This window comes from Equus asinus, chromosome 26 (genome assembly GCF_041296235.1).
Source record: "Equus asinus isolate D_3611 breed Donkey chromosome 26, EquAss-T2T_v2, whole genome shotgun sequence".
Taxonomy (NCBI): domain Eukaryota; kingdom Metazoa; phylum Chordata; class Mammalia; order Perissodactyla; family Equidae; genus Equus; species Equus asinus.
In genome coordinates this window covers 32,572,946-32,600,458 of record NC_091815.1, presented here as the reverse complement: position 1 = coordinate 32,600,458, position 27,513 = coordinate 32,572,946, and the positions used below count along the sequence as shown (strand labels likewise).

Below are 27,513 nucleotides of genomic sequence, written 5' to 3'. Positions count from 1 at the left end.
TCCCTCCACCCCCAGACTACCCAACTCACTCTCTCTCCTCCCTTCCCAGGGGTCCCCCTGAAACCAATGTTGGCACACCCCACCCGGGGCGTCAGTGAGGTCCTGAAACGCTTCGAGGAGGCAGCCTTCACCTGCGAGTACAAATACGATGGGCAGAGGGCGCAGGTACAGGGGGACACACACATCCCTTCGGCAGAAAGGAACGGGCTGGAGCAGGGGCGTGGTGTTGGCCAGACGGAGCTCAGAGCCGGCTTCTGCCGTGGACTGCCTGTCTGGCCTCGCACACCCCTCAGGGCTTCAGTCCCCACCTCTGTGCGGTGGGTGCAATGATAACCACCTCACTGGCTTGTCTGAAGATCAGTCTTTTTTGATAAAATCGTCAAAATTCCTGACCCATGGCAGTGGGAGCTCAAGAAGTATCGGGCCTGCTTGTGTGCTCCTGGTGGGTGTGCTGATTACAACAGACCCCCGTAACCCGCAGTGCAGTCAGATGAGCACGTGTCCTGCGACCCTGTCCTGGAGACATCTCGGTTGGGTCTGTGACGATGCCTGTTGTGGCTCTTCCGTCCTGGCGGGGAGCCGGGGCCGTCTCGGTGTCATCGCCTACGGATGGATAGGGAAGCGGCAGGGCCACCTGCAGTGCTTGGCGACAATCACAACCAGGGGTTCAGTGCACACTTAGCGTGTAGATGGACCTTCAAAATACAGTGCTGGGGAAAAAATAAGAAATAAAATGATTTACAGTAGCAACAGTGATTTAAAAGTATATATATGTATTTTTTAAGTCATGTATTTTGTATCATAGACACACAGTGACTTCTTGAGAAAACCTACATGTAAGGTGGCATGTGTGTAGCTCTGCTGCAGGACTCTGAGCAGACTGTAGTAAAATAAGTAAATTAGCAGTGAAAACCGGAATGACATGTACCACATAGCCACATCCAGGCAAATCAACAAATAGATACATAGCAAGACACTTGTGCTTAGAGGGGGAGAGCAGTGGGGACTGGGATGATGAAGAAAAAGATGGCAAGGGCTCCCACACACTGCGGTGGGAGGTGCTTTGGAACCAAGGAGATGATTCATTCCAGTCCCTGCCCCAGTTCCTCCTCCAGAGCTTCTGGAACCTTCTGCCAGTGAAAGTGGGGTCAGAAGAGAAAGGAGGGGCTGCCTGGGGTGGACTGAACTGTGATCTCCTCTGCCCTCTCGCTGTCCCAGATCCATGTCCTGGAAGGCGGGGAGGTGAAAATCTTCAGCAGGAATCAGGAGGACAATACCGGAAAGTACCCCGACGTCATCAGCCGCATCCCCAAGGTGAGCGTCTGCCACCGCCTTGCTCACACGGGGCTGTGGTCACTGGCACAGAGAACCGAGGCCCATCCCGGCCAGCTCGGTGCACTGGGGCTTTATTGCAAGGAAATCGGAGTGCGTTTGGCTGCAAATAACAGAGCACCTGACTCGCAGAGGCTCAAGCCGATGGTATTTTTTCTCAATGAAATCTGGAAGCGCGGCCCGAGGCTGGCTCAGCTGTGCACTGTGTCCTGGGCCAGCTCGTTTCTGTCTCTGTCCTCTGCTGTTCTTGGCTGCTTGGCTTTTCATCCCAGTGCCTATCCCTGATGGTTGCCGATAGCTGCCACACGTCCAGACAGAAAGACAGGCGGGGAAGGGTTCCAGCTTCTGTCCCCTCCCGTGAGGAAAGTCGGCGCTTTCTCAGATGCCTCCCAGCACCCCTGGCTGACTCCAGTTTGGGGGTCACCCTTCAGCACTGGGCGCCGTGGCCACCCTGGGAGGCTGGGAAAGCCAGCGTCTCACTCTCCGGCGGGAGGAGTGGTGGGGACAAGGACAGAGGGAGGCAGCCTGCACATCGGCCCCTCCCTCAAAGTAGGACTGGGCCTCGAGGGCCCTGGAGCGGGGGGCATCTCTGCTCCTGTTGTAGGAGTCCTCTCTCAGAGCCCTTCTCCTTGCCTGCCCTAATTAATTAGGAAATTGGCTCTTCCCTGGAGCCCCGAGCACAGAAGTGACAGGACAGTGTGGGCATTAGTGGAACTCCTGTTAAGTGCCAAGCACTTTTTTTTCTTTTTTCTTTTTTGGTGAGGAAGATTGGCCCCAAGCAAACGTCCATTCCCAGTCTTCCTCTTTTTGCTGAGGAGGATTGTCACTGAGCTGACATCTCTGCCCATCTTCCTCTATTTTGTATGTGGGACGCTGCCACAGTGTGGTTTGATGAGCAGTGCCCAGGTCTGTGCCGTGACTCCGAACTGGTGAACCCTGGGATGCCAAAGTGGAGCTCATGAACTTAAGCACTGTGCCAACAGGCTGGCCCCTATTTTTTTTTTCAAATTAATTTTTTAAGGTGTAATTTCCGTAAAAGTTTCTAAGTGTAGAGGGTACAGGTTGATGAGTTTTGACAAACTTTTACACCCACGTGATCAACACATGACACATTTCCATACTGTCATCACTCTGAGATGTTTCCTCGTGCCGCCTGCCAGCCAGGCCGTCTCCTCTGCCCCAGCCCATCCGTCTCAGAGACACACCCCTTCTTTGTAGCCACAGGTAGGTTCTGCCGGTTCTGGAGCTTCAGGTAAGTGGTTTCATACAGTCCAGAGTCTTTTACTTCTGGCTTCTTTCACTCGTTCACTCAGCCAGTATTTATTGGGTGTCTGCTCTGTGCCGATTCTGTGCTGGAGACAGGTTGTGACACAGACGGCAGGGCAGGCAGGTCTTCATCAGGGAGTCCCGACATTGCCTCTAGAGTTGAACATGGAGATCGGGGCTCCGAAGACAAGGACCAGCATCCTATGAGCCTTTCTAACAGTCAGACTTGACTTGCCCTTGGTGTCAGGGGAGCAGGGCCGTCACTGTGCACAGCCGCAGGATACCGTGTGAGTGGTGCCCCCTGGGGTTGTGCACGGCATTCCTCTGAGGGAAAAGAAGTCTCCCCAGTGGAGATGAAGGATGGGGATGGGCATGCTAGTGTGAAGAGCATGTGCAAAGGCCCAGCGACTTGAGGGGCACAGCCCATTCAAGAAACAGACTGGCTAGCTTGTTGGGGTGCAGAGAGCAAGTCTGAGGGGGCCAGGTGAGCTGAGGGAGGGCCGGGGGCTGACCAGGGGGAGCCTCCACAGCTGTGGAGAGCCGTGGGATGCTTGCTAGCAGGGATGTACCGTGATCAGGTTTGGGGTTTGCCAAGAGCATGCTGACTGCTGTGAGGAGAAGGGCTTAGCCGGGATCCATGTAGGAGGGGGACCAGTAAGATGGTGTGGCTTAGGCTGGACCGGGCTCAGTGAGGTGGTGGCCACTGGACAGCTTAGGAGGGCTTCAGAGGGGAAATCAACAAGTTCACTGGGGAAGTGAATGTGACGTGGGAGGAAGATGACAAAGGCTCCTGGGTTTCCAGCTTGTGGGACCAAATGGTGAGCCCTCAGAAAAGTTTACTTTCTCCTCTCTCAGTGGGGAATAGAAAAGAGGATCTGTGTTCATCTGTGTCTCGTGGAGGATGGCATCAGTTCGTCTGTGGATTTCAAGAGCAGAAGGGGGCCAGCCAAGTGGCGCAGTGGTTAAGTTTGCATGTTCCGCTTCAGCAGCCCAGGTTCACCGATTCGGATCCTGGCTGCGGACCTACACACTGCTTGTCAGGCCATGCTGTGGCAGGCGTCCCACATATAAAGTAGAGGAAGATGGGCACGGATGTTAGCTCAGGACCGGTGTTCCTCAGCAAAAGAAGGAGGATTGGCAGCAGATGTTAGCTCAGGGCTAATCTTCCTCCAAAGGAAAAACAAACTCATTAATAAAGAATTGCCTATGTTGAAAAAGAATAAATTAAAAAAAAACAAACAAAACTGCAGAAGAAGGAAAAGGGAGTTTGTTTCCTTGAGCCTGTCTTTTGGCCTCGTCCCCCACGTCTCATCAGCCCTGGGTCTCCCCCTTCACCTTTCAGATTAAACTCCCGTCAGTCACGTCCTTCATCCTGGACACTGAAGCCGTGGCCTGGGACCGGGAAAAGAAGCAGATCCAGCCATTCCAAGTGCTTACCACCCGCAAGCGCAAGGTAGCCTCAGCCCCCGTCCACCCCCTGCCATGGCCCACACTCCCTCATGCTCCCAGTCCTGCCGTCCCCAGAAGGACAGTGTCAGTGGGGATGCCTTTGTCTCAGCCTTTGGCAGTACGGCTGCCACTGCTCCAGCCATTGTGTTCTCATCCCAGCATGCCAAGTAGGAAGCGAGGAAGAGTCCTTTTCCTATGTCTCTATGTTTTTCTCTGAAAGGTCTGTTCCAGGAGCCCCCACAACCTGCCCCACAGTGAACTTTGCTCTTGTGGGCCAGGATTGTATCAGGTCACCACCATTAGCTGCAGGAGAGGGCAGGAGAGCAAATACGGAACAGGGGAGTGAGGTGGTTGGGGTTAGCTGAGAGCCATCATGATTCAGCATGGCCACCCTCACAGGTGTGCGACCTGTTAGCTGGGCATAAGGGGAGAGTGCAAGGTGACCGTGGTGTCTGCCTCAGGCACGACGGGCCGGGCCTCAGCTTCCCCCCTCCTGGTCTCCTGCCCCATCCAGGAGGTGGACGCTGCGGAGATACAGGTGCAGGTGTGTCTGTACGCCTTCGACCTCATCTACCTCAATGGAGAGGTGAGTTCCCGCCGGAGGTCGTGTGCCAGAGCCGAGGGGCCACGGGGTAGCGTGTGAGCTTGGGAGCCGGCGGTCTGAGGGTCATTTCTCACTCTGTTGCATCCCTGAGCTGGGAGGCCACACTCGGGCAGCAGTTCTCAAAGTGTGGTCCGAGGACCCCTGTGGGTCCCCAAGACCCTTTCAGGGGCATCTGTGAGGGCCTCCCTTTTCCAACTCCACATCTCTGTGAGGTGGATTTTCTTCATGTGCCGCAGCCACAGCGACATATGCCGCCGTCCGAGCACAGAGGCAGGTGTGAGAATCCAGCCTCTGTTAAGCTAGATGGGAAAGAATTAGAAAAATGTAAAATAATGCCCTTCTTCTCACTAGTATTTTTTTTTTAAAGATTGGCCCTAAGCTAACATCTGTTACCAATCTTCTTTTCTTTTTTTTCTCTTTCTTTTCCCCAAAGCCCTCCAGTACATAGCTGTGTATTCTAGTTGTGGCGTGTGGGATGCCACCTCAGCATGGCTTGATGAGCACTGCCATGTCTGCACCCAGGATGCCCCTAACTAGTATTTTTTTAAATATAGGCATATTTCATAAAAATTTATTGTTGGGTTAACATCCTGAATCTATTATTTTTAAGTGAATTAATAAATGTTTTTAAGTTTTCTCACTTTTAAAATGGTCAGTATCCCTATGTGATATAGTAGTTAATACCGTATTACTCATATGGTAAATATCAAGAGATATAACCCACATACACAGAGGCTCTTTGGTATGAGTCCTTAAGAAGTTTCCAGAATGCGAAGGGGTCCTCTACTGTCTGGTTCTTTGCGGGAAAAGGTTGCCAACCTGTGGATTAAACATGGAAAACATTCTCTGAGGAATGTTTATGTTATAACCTCATGGTCATCGGCTGCTTTTTGCCTTTATTCAACCGGTGTTAAGAAAGGAACCCTAGTCACATTTAAAGAGACCAATAAAGGACCATTCAGGCTCCAGCAGGCCTGTGGCTCCCCCTTATGCTCCTGGGGTCCCTGCATATAAATGGTCTCCAGCCCCAGACTTTATTTTATTTATTTATCTTTTTTAAAAATTGGCACCTAAGCTAACATCTGTTGCCAGTCTTCTTTTTTTTTCCTCCTTCTTCTCCCCAAAGCCCCCAGTACATAATTGTATACTCTAGTTGTGAGTGCTTCTGGTTGTGGCATGTGGGACGCTGCCTCAGTGTGGCCTGATGAGCAGTGCCGTGTCCACACCCAGGATCCAAACTGGTGAAACCCCAGGCCACCGAAGCGGAGCGTGAGAACTTAACCACTCGGCCCCGGGGCGGCCCCTCCAGCCCCACTTTAAATTCTCAGACCCCTCCTGTCGGCGTGGTTCTTCCCTCTGGAGGATCTCCATCAGCCACACCATGACTCGTGACCCTCCGCTTCCCGTTGGTCCCGAGGTCGGGCTCATTCTCTTCGTTTCCGCAGTGACCTCCTGCCCTCTCTCGCCCCCAGTCCCTGGTGCGGGAGCCCCTTTCCCGACGCCGGCAGCTGCTTCGGGAGAACTTCGTGGAGACGGAGGGCGAGTTTGTCTTCGCCACCTCCCTGGACACCAAGGACACGGACCAGATCGCCGAGTTCCTGGAGCAGTCGGTGAAAGGTGAGGGCGCCCGCTCGTCCCTCCGCCAGCCCAGGCTCCCCGCCATCCTCGCTGGCCCCGGCCCCACCCTAGCCGGTTAGACTGGAAGCCTGCCTGCCCCAGGAACCGAGAGTGGGCTTCACAGGGCTCCTGTGTCTCCTTCAGACTCCTGCGAGGGGCTCATGGTAAAAACCCTGGATGTCGACGCCACCTACGAGATCGCCAAGAGGTCACACAACTGGCTCAAGGTGACTCCCGCCCGCTGCCCAGCCTTCCTGCCGGACCCTGGAGCGGAAAGTCTCTCCCCGCTGGGAAGTTGGTTTCCGGTCTCCACACTTTGCCCGGTTTGAGCTCGGGAGCCCCCTCTCTATTCCTCCCGCAATGCCTCCCATGGCTGCCAGCCTCAGATCTCCCTTCCGCACAGCCCTGGTCATGAAGTTGCCAAAACTTAGCTCCAGCTAAGTGCTCCGAGGGCCATGGTGAGAGAACCGGGTGAGGTGTCTCTTCTCCCTGAGCTTGGGCGAGGCCAAGGAAGGGAGTCAGCCACGGCATGAATGAGATAAAGTCAGTAGGAATGAGTGTGCTGGGAGGAAAGCAAGTCAGCTCAGGGCCTGCGAGGGTCTGGCAGTGCTTCCGGTGATGGGAAAAGCCCCTCCAGCGGTGACGTCCAGGTGGAGACATGGACGGCAGGAAGGGGTTGGCCACATGAGGATCGGGGCAGAGCGTCTGGGAGGAGGATGAGGGGGAGCAAGTGCAAAGGCCCTGAAGTTAGAACAAGCTCAGCATGTGCAGTGAGCCAGGCGAGAGGCGAGGTCAGGTGGAGAGTAGGTTCCAGGTCACACAGCGCACTGGGGCCCGTGGCGACGTAAACTGGATTTCCCTCTAAGGGTTTCGGGAAGCCGGCAGAGGTTTTAAGCAGGAAGTCATGTGGTCTAGTTGTCCTTTTCCACAGGTCCTCTGGCTGCTCTGTGGATGGTGGGCGGGTGTGGGGGGTGCTGGGCACAAGCAGGGACAGGTGGGCAGGAAGCTGTCATCGGTAAGAGATGCCGGAGGCTCGAGTGGAGAGGGTCAGCGAGGAGGGGGCGAGAGATGGAAGCGGGAGATGGCCTGGAGTGGTGCTGGCTGGTCCTGCTGCCTGCGTTTCCTGTGTGTCACTGCGGTCTGTCTCGCCTCCTGGACTGTCGGCAGCTGTGAGGGTGCGAACGTGTCCTGTCGTATGAAGTGTTCATTGTTGTGTCCCCAAGGCTCAGCTCCTGCCTGGCACATAGTCGGCACTTCTTAACGTTTCTGGAATTAGATAGATGTCCTCCGCATGAAGGAGTGGGACGCGCCTCCATACTGAGGGCAAGGGGGAGCCCAGGGTGACCCCGAGTTCCCCCATCTGACCCTTCCCGTCAGCCCGCCTGCTCTTCCCATTTCAGTCGCCCCTTTCTCGTTCGCTCTTCAAACCCGGAAGCCCGTTCCACGTCTAGTCTCCTCCTGGGGGCCGTCCTCGGCTTTATGGGGGTTCCTCAGACCCCCGCAGTCCCTCTTCAGCCCACCCGTTAACCTCAGCAGTGAGGCCCACGCCTCGGCGGCCTCGCCATCGCCTGTCTTCCCTCTCCCAGCTGAAGAAGGACTACCTCGATGGCGTGGGCGACACCCTGGACCTCGTGGTGATCGGCGCCTACCTGGGCCGGGGGAAGCGGGCCGGCCGCTACGGGGGCTTCCTGCTGGCCTGCTACGACGAGGAGAGTGAGGAGCTGCAGGCCATATGCAAGGTGCTGGGAGCCAGGTTTGGCCGCAGAAGGGAGTGGGAAGTGGCTTTGACTTAGCCCGGGGAGGGCCTGGACCAAAAGGCTCTCACATCCTTCCCGCAAAGGATTATTTTTTTCTTCCTAGCTTTTATTTACTTGTTCTGATCCTATAAGTAACTCTTGCTTCACATAGAGAAATGGGCTAGATTACAAAGCTATGTCAGTTAGGAATTGAGTTCAGCTGCAGATAACGGTGGCTTAAGGGAGAAAAGGATTTATTTTTATCTCACATAATGAGAGGTCTGGAGCGTGGCAGGCAGCTCTCTGTGTCATTAGGGACCCAGGCTCCTCCTATTTCCTCACAGTAGTTTTGACTGTCATGTGCTTCCGGCCTCATCTTCTCAGTGTGGCTGCAGGAGCTCCAGCCATCATGGCCATGTGTGCTCCAAGCAGCAGGAGGGAGGAGGCCGATGGGCCACCTGAGTCAGCCTCAGCCAGTGAACAACTTCTGCTTAAGTTTCGTTGATCAGAACTTTGCTCCATGGCCCACCCCCATCTGCAAGGGAGCCTGGGGAACATGTAGTGGTTTTTGTTTTTGTTAAAAGCTGCACACATTGTTGATCCAAAAAATCAGGGGCTTTTGCCACACAAACAGAATAAAGCATTACCCACAACTCTGCTGCCCAGAGGCAACCGCTAGTAATGTTTGAGGGGATGTTTTATTTTTACTTTTACAAAGTTGTGCTTCTATATGAGTAATTTTCTTTTCTGTGTATTAAGCTGTAAATACTATATTTGAAATGCCATCCGGTGGATTTAAGTAACATAGTGATAAGAAATGTCAGTGTTTTCACTTGCCATCCAGGGCTTTCATGAACAGGACTCGAATGCCGGAGGTTTTCACGTAGATGTGCCCCCGTTTCCCACACCAGCTCCCCGTGCTTAGGGGGTTCCCTTGTCGCCCGCTGTGTTCTGATGACTGAGTCAGCCCTGCACGGACGTTAACCCGCGTAACTGGGGGAGAGGTGATTTTATAGTTCACGCCCGTCTCAGGGCACCAGTCTGTCACCATTTCCCATTATTTATTTAGAACAGATTTTTAAAAGAGCTATTGCCAGGGCAACAGGTGAGGAAAATTCTAAGGCTCTCAGTATAGAAAGGGGTTTCCCGTTGAAGTTTTGTATCAGGTGTTTGAAGATGCCCACCTCGCTGCAGGGTTGCAGGTGAGGAGTGTTTTTGAACCTTGACTGTTTTGGTAGATGGAAGAAAACTCTTGGGTTAAGATGGGAGACTGTGCGGGTTTTGGGGCTGGTGGGATGCGGGGGAGCCCAAGGGAGCGACTTGCTGGGCCAGAGAGCCCGGAGCAGAGGGGGCGACGGAGAGCGGCTGGGAGAGCGGCCCCATCCCGGTCGGCGGCGATGCTCCTCCGTCGGCTGCACGCTCAGCATCCCCCGGCCCTTCAGCTTGGGTTCTGTGGACACTGGTCAGGCCGCAGAGGGTGCGGCCCACTGGTGCCTGCAGATTTGGGTCCTTGGGAGCCGGGAGGAGGCGCCGAGCTGCTGACCTCCCTTGTCCTCCCCTCAGCTTGGCACTGGCTTCAGCGACGAGGAGCTGGAGGAGCATCACCAGAGCCTGCAGGTGAGCGGCGGCCTGGCCATGCCTCGGCCTCTCTGCCCGCAGCGGCACTCTGTGTGTGTGGGCTCCAGGCTCGGGGCTCGGCATGTGGGTAGGGGGGCAGCGGGCAGAGAGCTGGCCACTCGCCAGTGATGCCGGGCAGGGAGCCTCATCTCCTCGCTCAGGGCCTGGCTGCGTGGGGCCTGGGGGGTCCCGGGGCAGGGCGCTGTTGCAGGGGTCCCTGAGTTCATCCTTCGAGTGCTAGGTGAGCCCCAGTAATTGGGAGTTTGTCGTCATGGTCACAGGTGTCTTCGAGTATGACTGTCTTTCCTGTGTGTTGGTGTCTCTAGGTCTCTGTCTTTCATTTCTTCCCTCCTCCCGTTTCCCTCATCCACCCCAGCTTTTTACTTTAAGGGGTGTCTGTGTCTATCCCTACCCCTGTTTCCCCCCGATTTCCTCACACCTTTGCCCCCTAACCCCCAGCTTGGACTTTGAGACCGGAAGCCTCTCTTACTCAGTCCCCCTGCTCCCTGCAGGCCCTGGTGCTGCCCAGCCCGCGCCCCTACGTCCGGGCGGACGGCGCCGTGGCCCCCGACCACTGGCTGGACCCCAGCGCCGTGTGGGAGGTGAAGTGCGCTGACCTGTCCCTCTCCCCCATCTACCCCGCGGCCCGGGGCATGGTGAGTGGCTGGAGGACCAGGGTGGACCCCCCCAGGGGTGGCCTGATGGGAGAGCGGGGTGCAGAGTCGGGAGGCATCTCAGAGCGCATGTCTGCTCTTGCCAGCTAATGATTAGAAAGACTTTAGCTTGAATTTTATGTGGGTGTCAGATAATGGGGCTAAAAGTCTCATTTTTTAAGAAAAATGAAATTTCCTGGGAGTAGAAAGAACATGGTGAAATTGCTCCTTTTCCTGTCATAATCTCACGTTCAATTCTTAAGTAATTTTTGAAAAGAGTTAAGCAAAAGCTGAGGACACTTCTTGCTGAGTATTTATAACTGCTGCAATTTCTTTCTCCAACATAATTAATTTTCACGCTACCAAGGTTTAAAATGCCTCGGCTCACATCTCTGACTCGTGTTCAGTCCTCAGCACCCGCTAAGGGACCCCTGTGCCCAGGGAAGATGCTGCCTGAGACCAGCACTCGAAAAGCTCTCAGCCTCCTCCTACAGGAAAAGAATCAGTCTCACATTAAAAATTTACCTTTCTGGGGCCACCCCCGTGGCCAAATCGTTAAGTTCGTGTGCTCTGCTTCGGTGGCCCGGGGTTCGTGGGTTTGGATCCTGGGTGTGGACCTACACACCGCTCATCAAGCCATGCTGTGGCAGCATCCCACACAGAAGAACTAGAATGAGTAAAATCTGGGATATACAGCTGTGCACTGGGGCTTTGGGGAGAGAAAAAAAAAAAGTTGGCAACAGATGTTAGCTCAAGGCCAATCTTCTTCACCAAGAAGCATACTTAAAAAAAAAGTGTACCTTTCTTTGAGATTTCTTTCCACCCCTCCAGGTTTAGCTACCATGCACTTTTCTGATTAGAAGCAGACATCCATTTAAAGGGGGAATTCTTTTTCTTTTTTTTTTTTGCTGGGAATGATTCACCCTGAACTAACATCTGTTGTCAGTCTTTCTTTTTTTTCTTTTCCTCCCCAAAGCAGCAGTATATAGTTGTATATTCTAGTTGTAGGTCCTTCTAGTTCTTCTGTGTGGGACGCCGCCACAGCAAGGCCACTGATTGACGAGTGGTGTGGTTCCCCGCCTGGGAACCAAACCTGGGCCTCTGAAGCGGAGCGTGCTGAACTTTACCCCCTAGGCCGCCAGCGCTGGCTCATGGCACTCATACTTTTGATCCGATTTTTTTTTAAATTTCTCCCTCATGCTCCAGATTACAAAGTCAGGGTCCCCAGGTCCAGATGATAGGAGCAGCACGTGGACGCTGTGCGCGTCACTTGTATACACTCATTTCTTCCTCACAAAACACTGAGCCTCCTCATTTTACAGATGGGAGAGTAGAGCCCAGGAGCTTAGGTATCTGGCCCAGGGTCACACAGCCACTGAGAGCGGGAGCTGTGAGCTGGACCCTGCAGACGGTTCTAGAATCCATGCCCTCAGTCTGTGCTGCTCTCTCTCTCGGCCCTAACGATAATAATAATAGTAACAGCGTAAATAACAACTACAGCAGCTGGCATTTCTTAAGTGCTTATTATGCCCCAGGTACGGCCCCAAGCACTTTCTTATCTTATTTAATCTTACAACGAACCACCGCTTAGCCCCATTGTCCGGATCACAAAGCTGGGGCCAGAGGTGCAGGAGGGAGGATAGACTTTGGAGAGGGAATTGCTGCAGCTTTCAGACCTCAGGCTGGACCACAGGAGGGTCTCCATCACCCCCCCCCCCCCCCGCCTCCCGCTAGATGGACGGCGAGAAGGGGATCTCCCTTCGCTTCCCTCGGTTTATTCGCGTCCGTGAAGACAAGAAGCCCGAGGAGGCCACCACCAGCGCCCAGGTGAGGCCCTTGGAGGAGGGGCGGGACGCCCGGTGGGGCTGGTTCTTGGAGGGGTGGATTCTGGCCTGGAAGGGCACGGGAGGACATGGGGCAGCCCCAGGGCCTCTGACCTCCCCGCTCCCACCCTTTCTGCTCAGGTGGCCCATCTGTACTGGAAGCAAAGTCAGATTCAGAACCAGCAAGGCACGGACGTGGACTCCGACCCGGAAGATTTCTACTAGGCCCCTGCCCTGCGGGGGCCGGGGCGGCAGGGGTGGAGGGCCCGGACACATTGCCTCTGTCGAGCAAGCCTGGCGTTGCTGCCTGGGGGCGTGTGCAAGTCAGGCGTGTGTGTGCGTGTGAGGGGAAGGCTTAGGTTGGGGTTTGGGTTCACCTGGTTGTTTTTCTCAATAAATAATTATTGAACGCCTGCCCTGTGTCGGTCTGTGCTGGGCTCCGCGGGGCCGGCTCTGACGGCTCAACTTTGGTAGCGCAAAACAGTGCGCCAGGAACCGCCTAAACCAGCGCCTTCCAGGAGAACTTTCCGCAGTGATGGAGGTGTTCTGCATCCGTGCTGTGCGACGTCCCGGCCTCACGTGATGCTGTTGAGCACTCGAGATGTGACCAGTGCAATCGAGGACTCAAATATTTTATTTACCTTTCATTTAAATAGCCACAGGTAGCTATTTTATAGGACAGCGCCCATCTCAGCTCTTTGCGTGTATATATATTAACTCAGTTAAGCTCCCAGCAGTCCCACCAGGTAGGCACTGCGGGGAGCCTTGTTTCACAGATGGAGGACATGGAAGCACAGAGAAGGGAAGCGGCTGGCCCAGGGCTGCAGCCGGGACTGCCAGCACCAGGGTTCTGACTTGGCGGTCCGGCTCCAGGCCCCACCCCTTGCGGGTACCGTCCCCATCCTCTTGGGAGACAGTGCAGTGACCTGTGTCAGACTCCCAGCTCTGCGACCCTCCCACTGGTGACCAGGCGTGGCCTCAGAATCCTCAGCAGGGTTTTCTGGACCTGACCCCTGAGGGCAGGCCGTGGCCGGGCCTGTTTTGCTCACGCTTCTATCCGCAGCCCCTAGCACAATGCCTAGCATGTGTCGGTGCTGTTTTTCCTGATGAAAAAGGAGACCTGGTTGTGGCAGCCCTTCCCTTCTTCCTGCCTCCACTATGGATATGATGGTAGGAGGTGGGGCGGCCACCTTGTGATCATGAGGAACAAGCCAGGGGAGTCACAGAGAAAGCAGCTCTGTGAACCCTTAAGCAGTGAGCCGAGGGCCACAGCTGCCTAACTGGGCTCCTTGTCCTGGGGGTGGGTGGAGGGGGTAGCAAATAACTAAATCCCACTGTGATTACGCCACTGTAAAAATGGTTTTTGTTTCTCACGTCTAAAAGAGTTCCTAACTGATAGAGCCCTACCTTAAAGGACTGGCAAATTAACGTGCACTCATATTTATCAAGTTCAAATAAAATGTTTATGGCTAAATAGGATTTGATTAGGAGTTAAGTATCGTGTATCTGGGAATCCCCACGTCTGTCTGGCTCCACACGGATCCCCATGGTTCCCTTAGGCGTGGAACCGGGTCTCCCTGAGGAAAGCTGGGCCAGGCACACGCTCTTCCTCCCCACACTCCTGTAGGGCCCCTGTGAACACTCCCCACCCATCTGCCCAGGCTGGGCAGGGATGTCCTCACTCCACAGTGACCCTCGTGGCAACCTCACTATCCCCATCTGACAGATGAGGATGCTGAGGCACAAGGAAGTAAGTTACTGCCCTCGGTCCACTCTCTAGAAAACCTTATCCCCGGCAGGGAGGTGACATGGTAAGGTCTCGGAGTGAGAAGATCATGCCGATGGCTGGAGTGTGCACACCCTGAAGAGATGAGCCTGGAAGTGGGGGCGCAGCGGGGACCATCCTCCTCCTGGTGAAATCCTGATCTAAAAATTGTCGAAACCCATCAAGGGGAGATGGGGCCTGGAGCCGGGCTCTGGGAAGAGCCTGCAGCAGGGGAGGTTTCCAGGAGCAGTAGTTCATAATTGCACATGAGTCAAAGGCATAATTTTAATTTGTCACATTACTGATGATTGTCATTATAATCATTTGATTAAGAGGGTGTCTGCCAGGTTTCCCCACTATAAAGACTCTCCTTTGGAATTAGTATTTTGTCGGGAGGTACTTTGAGCTCTGTAAATATTACCAAATTTTCCACTTATCTTTTGATTTGTATCTGTATGGACTCCTGGTTTCCAGTGTTCTCCTATATAATTTGTTATTTATTTTGATTTTGTTTTCTTTCTCTCTCTCTTTTTTTTTTTTGGTGAGGAAGATTGGCCTTGAGCTAACATCTCTTGACAATCTTCCTTTTTTTTTCCCCTCCCCAAAACCCCGGTACGTAGTTGTGTATCCTAGTTGTAGGTCCTTCTAGTTCTTCTGTGTGGGACGCTGCCACAGCACGGCTTGATGAGCGGTGTGTAAGTCTGTGCCCAGGATCCCAATTGATGAACCCCAGGCTGCCAAAGCAGAGCACGTGAACTTAACCACGTGGCCGTGGGGCCAAGCCCCTCTTTTGATTTTCAAGTTTCGCCTGCCATGGCCAGAGGAGCTTCTTCATGCTGACGTCTGTTCTTCTGACGTGTCCCCATAACTCTGAGCACCATCTTGCTTTATGGCACAAGAAGATGGGTTAAGCTCCTCTTACACTTGTCCTGCTCCAGACGTGGGTGCAGCCGTGTCTCCTAGGCGTCTTGGTTCCTTTTAGTGGAGAAGGGTCTTTAGAAGCCAAGATTTGGATGCTAGGGGTGCTCATTAATATCAGGGTGTCACCGCTTCTGTGTCCTCTTGGCTGGAGAAGATAAGCTCATGTCCCCACACACAGTGACGTCTGTTTATTTGTGTACCCCTCTCTAAACTGAAACCCTTGAGGACATACCAATTTCTCCAATTCCAACCCAACCCCACAGGACTCACTCTGCTTTTCCCCCTTTCTCTATTAGTAACTCCCTTTTCCAACAATAAGAAATCTGATTCCCATTAGCCTTAATATAATCCATGTGTGTGACCCATCTCCCTTCTCCACTGCCACCCCACCCGTATGGGGACGCCCTTCTCACCCTGATCTGGCTTCGACCCCCCTACGCCAGGCTGCCTCTGCGAGTGGACACCCTCAGTACAAACGCCCGCCCTGGGCGATGTGATACCCGCATGTAGAGACATCCTCCTCCCCCAGCTCATGCTCCAGCCTTCCCCACCAGGCTGCACTTCCGTGGGTCCATCCTCACCTTCCCAGGCCCTGATGCTCCGGGCTGTGCTGGCCCTCTGTGGGGATGCCGTCCTCACTCCTCTGCCCGGTATGAACTCTGGCCCCGACACCGATGGCCCCCTCTCCCCTCCCCATCCAGTGCAGACACCTGCATCACCTCCTTGGGCTCTGACGCCACCATGATTTCTCACCCTCCCCAGCCCCCACCACCAGCATGGATGCCCACCTTGCGTCTTATCCTTGAATTATTCAGGAAGAAATGAAGACATGAGCAGAGAAAGAGCAAATCCCATCCTCTTAGTTACTGTGCATGCCTGCTTCCTGAAGTCATGCAGTTCATGCCTCCTGCTCATTGGCACACATTCCTGACTTACCAGAAAGCTCCTTGAGGCCGGGGGCCATGTCCTCTCCATCTTCACGAGCCCAAGGGCCAGCAGAGGCCAGGCTTAGAGAGAGCACTCGACAGGCCTGTTGGAACATTGAATGAATGGATGCCCTCTGCTCTAATCCTCATTTTCGAGACTATCTTTCCATTTCCATTCTGGGGACAAAAGGTCAGAGCCTGGGACTGGCTCCCCCTCCCGTCTCACTCAAGCCAGATGGGGAGGCAGGAACAGCTCTGATCCCTCCAAACCCAAGTAGAGATTTCTGACCCAGCTGTCACAGCTCTAAGACACAGGGACTGAAGGTGAGGCCAGGAGAGGCAGGAAGAGTTGGCAGAGGCGAGATAGAGAAGATAAGGAGGCTGAGGCACCAGGCGGGACGGGAAGGAGGGGGAGCCTTCTTGAGATCCGTGCCTGGTGAGCCCTGCCCTGGCCCCTCCATGCAGCTTCCCATGGGCCCCGCCTGCATCTTCTTGAGAAAAGGCATCGCTGAGAAACAGCGGGTGAGGTGGGGGACACTGGATGGCGGGCAGGGCAGAGTGAGCTGGGATGTGGGGAAAGAGGGGGCTTGCTGGGTGCCATGGACCAGAGGGGTCGAAGGGAGCATGAACTGAGCAGGCAGAAGAATTCCAGGGGAGCATGCGGGGTCATGAGGGTCAGTGACATGGGTGAGGATGGAATCAGAACTCAGGAGCAAAAGAGGGGAGATCAAGGAGGAGAAAAAAATACAAGGGGAACTGGGATGATGTCACCATTGATGCTATCATTGTTCTTTTTTTTATGGACACCCATAGCGATGGCGGTGATGATGAGGAAGCTGGCGATAGCTGCCACTTACGAAGTCATTGCTATGTGCACAGCCTCGTGCACAGGGCTTTGCCTTCCTGATGTCATTGAATCCTCAGAATGCCTCGTGAGGGCGAAAATACTTTCATGCCCATTTTACGGATGAGGAAACTGAGGCTCTGAGTCATGAAGTCCTTTGCTTTAAACTTACACAGATAGGAAGTGGTAGGGCAGGTCTGTTTGATTGCAATGGCTTGGTTTTAATTGTTAGGATTTAAGATAAACAAAAAAAAAAAAGGGAGGGGGGGGTGGAGGGAACTAAGCGAGAAAGGGAAAATAAAGAGAATCTGGGGGAAAGGCTCCAAGGATAAAGGGAGATAAGGGGGTGTTAGAGGCCAGAGGTTGGTGGAATTGCCTGGATGGTGTGCCAGGTGTCTCAGCCTGACACTTCAGGTGTGTCCAGGAGTGGGTGGCGGCAACAATGAGCGGAAGGTCTTAGAGGTCTCAGGAATTGGCGACACTGGCACCGATCATCTGCCTGGATGCCACTGAACACTGGTCCCATGGGAAGGGATTCTGACCCTTGGGAGAAAGGATGGAGGTGGGTAAAGAAAGAATCAGTGAGGTGTAGTGGAAAAAATTCTGATCTGGGAGTCAGCAGCCCTGAATTCAGATCCCAGCGCTGCCCCCAACTTGCTGTGTGACCTCGAGGGCTCGATTTAATGTCTCCCTGCCTTGAGATCTGCTGCTTAAGAGCTGTGTGACCCCAGGCAGATTCCTTAACCTCTCTGTCCCTCGGCTTCCTCTTAAATAAGATGGGCATGATATTTGGATCTACCTTACAGAGCTGTTCTGAGGTTTCAGTGAAATGATCCTGGAAGCCGCCTGGCACAGAGTCAGCACTCCGAACATGGTAGCTGGGATTCTGAGTCTTGCTTTCCTCACCTGGAGAAGAAGGGAGATTGGATTGCACGTCCTCTAAGACCCCTTTTGCCAAGATGGGATGGATGTCTATATGGGAAAGGCAGAAGGAGGGAGATCAAGATTCAAGGATGGGAGAGAGGAAATGATGAGAAGGGGGTGCGGAAGAAGGCAAGAAGCAAATAGCCATGGAGCGGGAGGCAGGACGGGAGGACGAAGATGAGAGGGGTCGAGGGGAGTAAGATGATGCAGAGAAAGGGTGAGGAGTAGGTTGGGAGAGTGAGGGAACATGACTGGAGAAGTGGATGTTGGATCCCTGAGCCTCCCTCCAAATTCCCTCTCCCCTGCGTTCCTTTCCAGGAAAGACCACTGGGACAAGATGAGATCGAAGGTAACATCCTCTCCCCTACACGCCCCCACGTCCATCCCCGCCCGTCCCTGCTCTCTGTCCCTTTGTGCATTCCAGTGCCAGTCCCTTCCCTTGAAATGTTCACATCCCTCTCTCCTTCCACTCAACTGTGCTTTCGTGGAACTCTCTCTCATGGCAATTTAAGTACCTCCCGAAGTACTTAGAAGGTACACCCACCCCCAAGGGTCTCAGACACCCGGGAGTGACACATGAGTTTTAAGATGAATGGAAAATTGTTGTTTTTTTCTTTTGAAGTTTCCCATGAATTAACCCAAGAATTTGAAGGACTTCAGGGCTATCATTTTAGCGGTTTCAGGAATCCTTCCTCTTGCTAACACGTTTCCTATATCACTGCTCTTCAAAATTTTGGGTTTTTTTTAAATGTGTTTTTCTTTGAGGAGTCTCTAGTCGGTGCCTCATTGATGGTTTCGAGAGATGCCACTCTTCCCCACTGATGTTTCAAGTTCCCCCAAAGATCTTCTCTCTTAATTTTCAGAGCTCCGGGAAGCATTTCTTGAGTTTGACAAGGATCGAGATGGGTTCATCTCTTGTAAGGATCTGGGGAATCTCATGAGGACAATGGGTTACATGCCCACGGAGATGGAACTGACTGAATTGGGCCAGCAAATCCGCATGAACTGTGAGGCCGGGGGGGCGGGAGGCATGACTGAGTTTAGGGGAGGGCTATGGGTGGAATGGGGAAGGATACGGAGGTTAAGAATAGAGTTTGAGATAAGGAGGTGGGTAAGGGGGATAGAAATCCGGAAGGAAGCAGTTCAGACTATACTTAGGGAAGCAGCATATGAAGTGGTTAAAAGGGTGACTTTTAGAAATCTGGGTTCAAGTCCCTGTTCTATTATTTACTAATTGTGGTTATTTTGAAAAGTGGAGTTAACCCCCACTCTTGAAGTCTCAGTTTCCCCATCTGTCCAGTGAACATGATATCACTCCTTACCTTGTGGCTTTGTGAGAAGGAAGGGATAAAGATGCTAATGCAGGTAAAGGCTTAGCCTCTGGTAAATGCTTATTAAATGTAGGTTATCACTATCACCACAAAGATGGTGGAGCACAGGGTTGAAACTGTATTTGATGCTGGAAACAAACTTGCAGTTGGAGCTGATGTTGATAAAGTGTTGCTGAAAGGATGGATTTTTAGGTGGCGACCTGAGCTGATTTTGAGATGGAAGCTGGGATAAAAACACTATTGGGTTTGGGGGCTATTCTGGTGGCATAGTGGTTAAGTTTGCACGCTCCACTTTGGTGGCCCAGGGTTCACAGGTTCGGATCCCGGGCACAGACCTACACACCTCTCATCAAGCCATCGGCATCCCACATACAAACAATAGAGGAAGATCGGCACCGATGATAGCTCAGTGACAATCTTCCTCACCAAAAAAAAAAAAAAAAAAGCTATTGGGTTTGCTTCTGGGCGTGTTTCTGAGTGAACCAGGTTGCATTCCAGGACACAATGGTATTCATATCAGGAAGAGATTTGGTGGTCCTTTAGTTCATACTCTCCCTCTGACAGATCGACAGATGAGAGAACATGGATCTGAACCAATGGACACATTTGCTCCAGGTCACACGGACAGTTACTTCCACCGTAGCACACTCCGTCCACCCTGTTCAGATCAGAGGGCTCTGAAGGCTCGAGTTGGCTGAGAGAGAAAGCTCTTAGAAGGCAGAGAGATTGGAGCAGATCTATTTCTTGAGCAGCCTTGAAGGGCAAAGTGAGGTCATGGAGGGTTGGGCATATGGCGTCTCACCAGACCTACGTCTTCTGTCCTCAGTGGGTGGCCGTGTAGACTTTGATGACTTTGTGGAGCTGATGACCCCCAAGTTGCTGGCAGAAACGGCTGGGATGATCGGTGTCCAAGAGATGCGAGATGCCTTCAAGGAAGTGAGTTAACGGTTTCATAATATTGGAGGTGGCTGAAGGACACCCTGGAGGCCTATGGTTAGTCTTTAACCATGGACAGAACCCACTCAAACCAATTTTTTTCTGGCTATGGTGGGATTTATAGGGAAGGAAAATAACATATTCCAAGCACTTGCAATGGACGAGGTCCTTGACATATTTTATCTAATTTAATCCTCACAAATAACATTAGGAGGAAGTAGTCGTTTATCCCAATCATACATACGAGGAAACTGAGGCTCAGGGAAATTACAAATTTTATCCAAGATCCTGCAAACTCCAAAACACACGTTAGGACCTCTATTCTTCATGCCTGTCATAGGAAGAAGGAATCCAAGAATTTGAGATCCCAGAAAGGAACCCAAAGAGATCACCTGGTTTGACCCACTTGTAGAGCGGCTTCAAAGATGAGAACGAGGGAGAGGAAGGGCTTGCTGAAATTCGCTTATATCCCCTGATAAAGTGCTTTCCTCGCTCAGAGAGCTTTTAACTCCAGGAGGCAAAAAGAAAGAATAGGGTCTGGCCACGTGGCTGAGTGGTTAAGTTCTCGCTCTCCGCATTGGCGGCCCAGGGTTTCACTGGTTCGGATCCTGGGCGCGGACATGGCACTGCTCATCAGGCCACGCTGAGGTGGCGTCCCACATGCCACAACTAGAAGAACCCACAACTAAAAATATACAACTATGTACTGGGGGGCTTTGGGGAGAAGAAGAAGAAAAAAAAAGAAGATTGGGAACAGATGTTAGCTCAGGTGCCAATCTTTAAAAAGAAAAAAAGAAAGAAAGAAAGAATAGGATAGGGTTTGGAATGAAAGACTTTGGAGCCAAGTAAACACGGGTCCAAACCCTAGGGAGGTCTCCACCCGCTGGCTGTGTGATTTTGTCTCCCAGCTTCATATAAAGATCTGGAGCTGCATCGTCTGGTGGAACTTTCTGTGATTATGGAAATGCTCCATCCAAGATGGTAGCTACCGGCCACTTGTGGCTCTTGAGCCCTTGGCAGTATGACGAGTGTGATCGGGGGAAGCAAGTTTTTAATTTTGTCGAATTTTGATTAATTTCAATTGTTAGTTATTTAATTTCCATTTACCTTCAATTGAACATAAGTCCAATTCGTTTAAATTTAAAAACAAATACTTGACTCAATTATTGGGAAACATTCAATTGGAAAAACTTGGGTATGTGAAGCTTACTTTTCATCTAAGAATTTTATGAAACCTAAATACAGATCAAGTATTTCTGATAAAATTTAGCGTCTGAATTGAGAAGTCTGTAAGTGTAAGATACACCCTGGATTCAGATTGAGTATCCTTAGCGTAGGTATCCTTATATGCTGAGCACGTTGGAAAACCATCTTAAGTACATGCTAAGTAAGGCAGTATGCTCAGTCTTGTGAAATCTGATGTGCGTAAAAAGAATGCAGCCCGGCTCATTCATAATTTTTAAATTGATGACATGCTGAAATGATAATATTTGGGAAATACTGGGTTAAATAAAATCAATTCTTAAAAATTAATTTTACTTGTTCCTTTTAATTTTTTTTTGTAATGCAGCTACTTGAAAATTTAAAATTACTCCCCGGGGCTCGCACTGTATTTCTTTTGGAGGGTGCTGCTCTCGGGGAATGCTATTCTGGGCTGAGGAGGCAGCATGTACAAGCGCTGGAAGGTGGAAAGGTGTGTGTGAGGAAGAGCCAGAAGCCTGGCGTTCTTGGAGCGGCCTGAGCGGGAGAGAGAGTAGAATGAAATAGACGAGGTCTCAGAGTCGCCGAGGGCAGGGCCCGTCACGTGCGAGTTTGTGTGTTGGGGATCTGTGTCAGGATTTCATTCCGAGCGGGATAGGAGTGACAAGATCTGACTTATGCTTTAAATGAACGTGCAGGTGAGGTCCTGCTGTGTGGACCACGGACCACACAGGACCAGGACGGGAGCCAGAAGACCAATTAGGGGCTGTCGCGACAATCCAGGCAAGAGCTAAATTGTGGCTTGACCTGGATTATCCAACAAATATTTGTCCAGCGCCTACCATGCGGAAGGCACTGCTTTGGAACTGAAGCATGGACCAGGGAACAAGACGGTCAAAGTTACCGGCCGCCAAGGAGCTGACCTTCTAGTGGATAATGTGCCAAAGCTCTTAGCTTAGTTCTTGACTCACAGTAAGTGATTGATAAACACGGCTGTTATTATTATTGTCGTCGTCGTTGTCGTCGCTAATATCATCCCCTTCTGCTCCTCTTCAGTTTGACACCAACGGAGATGGGGAGATCACCCTGGGGGAGCTGCAGCAGGCCCTGCAGAGACTCCTGGGAGAGAAGCTCACCCCCCGGGAGATCGCCGAGGTTGTCCAGGAAGCCGATGTTAATGGAGATGGCACCGTCGACTTTGAAGGTGACATTGGATGAGGGCAGGAATCCACCTCCGACCGCACGTGTGATTTTCCAAGTCGGCCATTCCTTCTCACTCTTCCCTCTGTTTTGGGGCTGGGGGGCGGGGGCGGCAGGTTTCTGAAGCATTTATTCCATCCCTTTCTGCTCGTGTCATTACAAAGAGCTCAGCATCTCCCACCTCTCCTTATATTTGCACCTGGCTACTCCTTGTCCAGTGACCTGTTTCTTCTCATGCTCGGTCCGGACTCACTTCCGCCTCTCCCATCCCTTCCGTGTTCCCTGGGCATCTTTGTCACAGGAACAAAATGTCCCATCAGGAGGACAGTGGACTGGCTCATAGCTGGCCTCTGGGGTCAGATTCATGGGTTCAGGTTCAGGATCATCTCTTACAAACTATGTGGTCTTATCCTAGTCACTTCCTCACTTTAAGTGTCAGTTCTCACATCTGCAAAATGGGGGGAATGGTGATGCCTTTCACTCGAAGTTTTAGAGAAAACTAAAGAAATGACACCCTACGTGCCCCCACCCCTGTCATTGCTCGTGTCGGTCCTCCCGTCTAGAATACCCTTTCTTCTTTCCGCTGGATAACTCTTAATTATGCTTCTGGAAGGTGCCCCCCGCCTCTCTCACCAGGCTCTGCGTCCCTTTTCTGTGGGCCCCCAACGCCCGTGCGTGCCTCTGCGGTCATCCTGGTCCATGACATCACGATAGCCTGTGATAGTTCATTGCCTGTTTCCTTCTGAGGCCACAGACTAAACCTCTCATCACTACGACCCCAGTTCCTAGCACAGAGCTCAACACGTGTGTATTGAGTAATTGGATAAATGAAAAAGATCTGAGTCCTGAGCGGATGGGAGTGGAGATCATTTTTGCGGGAGACGTCAATAGGGCACGTCAAGTTCCAAATGTGACGCTCTCTGGTTCAAAAATCTCAGCATCCAACTGCTGCCTAGATGCCAAAGTCCAAAATGCTTAGTGTGATATTCAAGTGCGTCCAGGAACTGACCCCGCTCCCCATCCCCCACCCCGCCCAGCTGTATCTTCTACAACCACTCTCTGGATTCTTATGCTCTGGTGCACACTCAGTACTTGTTCTGTGTTCTCCAACTTCTGTTCCTTTCTCCCTGATGTTCCTTCCACTTATCACACCTTTTCCCTTCATCAATGCCTCCTCAAATATGATGTGTCCCTCAGGGGTCGGCGCCATTGCAACCTCTGCTAAGAAGCTTCGCTTCATCTTCTCAGCGTGTATTGCTCCCAGCTGCGAAGTCTTACTGTTTTTCTATTCCGCTCCAAAGGAAGTTATCCCTGTGGACCTTGAAGGATGGGGTTGTGTCTGCCTCCTAGGCTGTGAAATCCTGGGGTGGGGGCCCATGAGGGATCTTCTCTAAACCATCTCCCCTCTACAATCACCAGTACGGAAACTCGGCAGATGTTTGTTGTATGGCTGCTGGATCTAGTCAGGCTCAGGTGTGCAGTGGGTGTCAGTGAAGATCTGGAAGAGGTAGGAGAGAGATCTTTGAGGAGATGCCTCCTCAGGCCAACCACAGGCAAGGGAAGGACAGACTGACCTCCAGACTTGGGTCGGGCCAGTAAATTCATCTGGCTCTGAGTCACAGCAAATCAGATACAACCTGCGTTCCTTGCAGGCTTCGCCTCTCACCATCCACATGACCTCAGGCATGTTGGTCAACCTCGCTGGCCTCAGTTTGCTCATCTGTAAAATGGCATTTACCCCTCCGGGATTGGTTGAAAAGATGAAATAAGATACGCATAATTACTATTTATTGAACACTTCCTGTGTCTTATAAACGTTATATTGTTTAACCATCTTCAAAACCACCTGAGGTAAGTCACCCTTCTGATTCCCATTTTGAAGATGAAGAAACTGGGGCCTGGAGAGGTCAAGTAACTTCCCAAAGGTCATCTGCGGTTCCTGACATGTACTAAGGGCCCAAAAAATAATGTCAGCTGCTCCTAGGAGCAGGCGCCTCACCAGGGACTTCTCTTTGCAGAGTTTGTGAAGATGATGTCTCGCTGAGGAGCTGCTGGAAACCCCGGTCACTCTCCCCCTGGCCGACATGGATCAAGCACTTGAGGCCCAAATCCCCACGGCCCCTTAAAGGAGAGAGGGTGGGGGGTGTTGGGACTGGCCTTGCAGAGGCATGGATGGAGGTTAGACTGGAAGTGATGGCTTTGCCCGGATGAGGTTGAGCAGGGAGTACATTTCTAGAACTAGATTAAGAAGGGAGAGTCTATGTCTGGGAACGTGAATAGGACCAAGGTCCAGTTGCCACCCCAAGAATCCCAAAGATTAGTGACATCTTCTGACTTCACGTCATCCTGATTCGCTCTGACTGGCCTGAGTCTCTTCCCCAGCTTCCTCTTGGGTTAAAATAGTCTTTTCTGCTGTTAGACGGTCAAAAAAGTTCAGCTCGTAGTCTACCCTTCGAGCTTCCTGCTTCAACTGCTTCAAATCCGCTCAGTTTCTTTCTCTCGGTGAGAAAGAGAAGGATGCCAATCACGAGGCTAGAAACAGGGTTCTTGACAAGGCTGGGAGGGGAAATGGTTAATTAAAGAGACATCGGAGTGACTTCACCCACTTTTCTTGATTTCCTGGAAACACAAGTTTGTTTTTTCCCCTCTGGTCTCCTACTTCCTTCTCCTGGTGTAAGATACTCAGGCCACTGAATTAAATCACAAATCTGGATTATCAAGGTTTAGGGCAAGCTGATCCCTGGGGAATTAATCCCCCGCAAAATGTCATCATGCAAAGAGAGAGAGGACAGGATCTTCCAGATCCTCAGCTGGGCCAGGTTGCCGCCAAGCCGTTCCTGGAAGCCCCCTGCCTCTGTGTCGTCTGCCCTGGGCTGCTTCCCTCTGTTCCGTGGGAAGTCGATTCCATCCTTCACATCCTGACATTGATCTGTGCTGTGAAACTGGAAAGACATCTTCCTCCTCACCTCCACCTGCGACCAGGACAGCTCAGTCCCGCCAAGGTCCTCAAAATAAAGAATTCGTTTCATGCCTTCCTCCAAGGTTTTCTCACTTTTGAAATCCATCAAGAAGATATATAGAATGGGTCATCTGATTCAATAGTCTCATTTAAAAAAATTTTAAAAAGTGGAACCAGAATAATGTATTTCCTAGCCTCTTACTGTGGCCGCTCCCTTTGTGCCGTTCTTCACTATCCTGAGACCGTCTTGTTTTTAAGCTTCATACCCTTCCTTCCTTCCTACTCTCCTTCCACCCTTCATTTACTCATCAGCAGTGTATGAAGTGCTTGCTATGTGGGAGGCGCTCTTTCAAGCATGTGGCCATCGCAGTAAATAAAATAGACCCAAATCCCAGACCCCAGGAGCTTACACTGCAATAGGAGGAGACAGACACGGGACAAAATAAATGAGTAAATATAATCCTATTTAGAATGTTAGAAGGTGATGAGAGAGATGGAGCAGGAAGGGGGTTTAAGGGGGTCTGTGGATGGGGAGGAGTTGACATTCTATGTAGGGTCATCAGGGAGTTTACTGAGCCCCAGGGGCATACCTGGGGAAGAGCATTTCAGACACAGTGTAGGGCAGATGCAAAGCCCCTGAGGCAGGAATGTCCCTGGAGTGTTGGAGGAATAGCAAGGAGACGAGAGTGGCTGGTGAGGGGTACGTGGTAAGGGCTCAGGGTGGATCAGGGGTGAAATCATGTAAGTGTGTTTTTGGAGGTCATTATGAGGACCTTGGAGGGTTTTCAGCAGAGGAGTGACACAACCCAGGTCACCCTTTAAAAGATGACTTCAGCCTCCTGTGTCGGCTCCATCCCGTTCCATCTATACACTCACCCCCCACCCAGCCACTCGTTCACGTACCTATTCAATATAACGATGGCTGGATCCCTGCTATAGGCCTGGCATTGATCCAGGGGTTGGAAATAGAGCGATGAGGAGTTACTTGACCTCGAGGAGCTTATAGTCTAGAGCCATGCAATTCGATAGGATCTTCTGCGATGACGGAAATGTTTTAGATGAGCCATGTGGCTGGCTATTGAGTATTAAATGTGGTGAGTGAGGCTTCAGAGACTGAATTTTCTTTTATTTTTATTGTCAGTAACATTTTATTAAGAAGTGAACAATTTTATGAATTACTTAAATTTAAATAGCCCCATGTGGCCACTGTGTTGGACGGTGAAGGTTTGTGCTATGAGCCTGGGATTATTCTGGGTCCTGGAAACAGCCCGGTGATAAAATCTTTGCTTTCTTGGAGCTTATAGTCCAGTGTGAGGGGAGGAGAAAAAAATAATCACTTAAGAGAAGCTCATGTCAGGATGAATACTTTAAGGAAGAAAACATGAGGTGATGAGCTACCAAGAGAATTGGGCAAAGGGGCAAGGGTGGCCGAATTAGCCAGAATGGTCAGAAAGGGCATTTCGTAAAGACAGGCTGTCTCAGGTTGGGTTCCCAGGGTTCCTCCTCTGTCTGAGTGGAGATGAGCACGCAAGATGTTTATCAGCGAGTGTCCTTGGGATCAATACCTGGAGTGGGAACTGGCATCAGGCAGAGGGAGAAGCTGAATTGCTGTGTAAGCTCAACAACCTCGGCCAAACCCACGGGAGCTGTTGACGTAGTTCTTCTATGTTATCTCACTTGGGTTGAAATGGCCAGGTCATGGGCTGCCCTGGGAAGGTCATGACCTTGGGTGAGGGAGGCCACTCTGCACCTGAGGACATCTCTGATTTGGGGCTGACCGCTGAAGGCTGCCTGCGGACAGCACTTGCCGGGACTGGGCAAGTCCTTTGTGGAAGGGCGATCTGGAGGTGCATCACCATCTCTATCACAGGGCATTTCAACAGGGACGGAATGACGTGAGGAGGAAGCTACAGGAGGACAAGGAAGAGGAGGACTCCAGCCCAACAAGGCACAGAGGCTGGAGTGAGCTTGGTGGGCTCAAGGAACAGAGCAGCGGCTTGAGTGTAATGAGCGAGGCAGTGGGGTGAGGTAGAAAATGAGATGAAGGAAGGCTCTAAACAAGGGGAGGAGACGTCATGTCGGGGGACAGCAGAACTATGCTTACCATGGCGTTTTTGTACGTGACTGAGTGGGGATCTCTCCTCTGGTGGATCTTGAGCTAAGCTGAGAAAGATCTACTGTTAAATCTTCAGGCTTCTTGCACATCTCTGCGACATCATTTTAATTTGACAATCAGATTGCTATTGAATGAGGCTGAACAGCTAAAATCAATGCCTGATGTCTGAGCCTAGTGGGGGACCATGGCAGCAGTTGTTCAGAGTATTTTATTTAGAAGAAGGAGGAAGGGGAAGAGGAAGAAGAAGAAAGGCAAGGAGAACACCACCATGAGGTTGCACCTGGGCTCACAGGG

General features: G+C 51.8%; 2 protein-coding genes across 3 annotated transcripts in view; both read left to right on the top strand.

Annotated features, from left to right (window-relative positions):
* Positions 1-12,510, top strand: part of LIG1 (DNA ligase 1) — a 48,903-nt gene extending 36,393 nt beyond the window's left edge. For both annotated transcript variants that reach the window (XM_070498188.1, XM_044760240.2), the window contains exons 18-28: positions 50-165; positions 1,219-1,314; positions 3,941-4,051; positions 4,562-4,633; positions 6,124-6,268; positions 6,413-6,495; positions 7,855-8,007; positions 9,568-9,621; positions 10,134-10,277; positions 12,009-12,101; positions 12,239-12,510. In XM_070498188.1, the coding sequence (XP_070354289.1) occupies positions 50-165; positions 1,219-1,314; positions 3,941-4,051; positions 4,562-4,633; positions 6,124-6,268; positions 6,413-6,495; positions 7,855-8,007; positions 9,568-9,621; positions 10,134-10,277; positions 12,009-12,101; positions 12,239-12,322 (1,151 nt within the window). In that variant the 3' untranslated portion in view covers positions 12,323-12,510. The remainder of the gene's footprint in view (positions 1-49; positions 166-1,218; positions 1,315-3,940; positions 4,052-4,561; positions 4,634-6,123; positions 6,269-6,412; positions 6,496-7,854; positions 8,008-9,567; positions 9,622-10,133; positions 10,278-12,008; positions 12,102-12,238) is intronic.
* A 3,658-nt stretch (positions 12,511-16,168) lies between these two features.
* CABP5 (calcium binding protein 5) lies at positions 16,169-24,741 on the top strand. The gene is made up of 6 exons (XM_014852332.3): positions 16,169-16,231; positions 17,796-17,826; positions 18,341-18,484; positions 19,635-19,744; positions 22,001-22,148; positions 24,163-24,741. The coding sequence occupies exons 1-6, from the start codon at positions 16,169-16,171 to the stop codon at positions 24,186-24,188; spliced, it is 522 nt and encodes a 173-aa protein (XP_014707818.3). The 3' UTR covers positions 24,189-24,741.
* Positions 24,742-27,513: the final 2,772 nt, after the last annotated feature.

Excerpts from the sequence above, each read along its gene's own strand:
- CABP5 (XM_014852332.3), top strand. The coding sequence starts at position 16,169 with ATGCAGCTTCCCATGGGCCCCGCCTGCATCTTCTTGAGAAAAGGCATC. Across the intron at positions 17,827-18,340 it reads GGGACAAGATGAGATCGAAG|AGCTCCGGGAAGCATTTCTT; the intron begins GTAACATCCTCT and ends CTTAATTTTCAG. Across the intron at positions 22,149-24,162 it reads TGGCACCGTCGACTTTGAAG|AGTTTGTGAAGATGATGTCT; the intron begins GTGACATTGGAT and ends TTCTCTTTGCAG.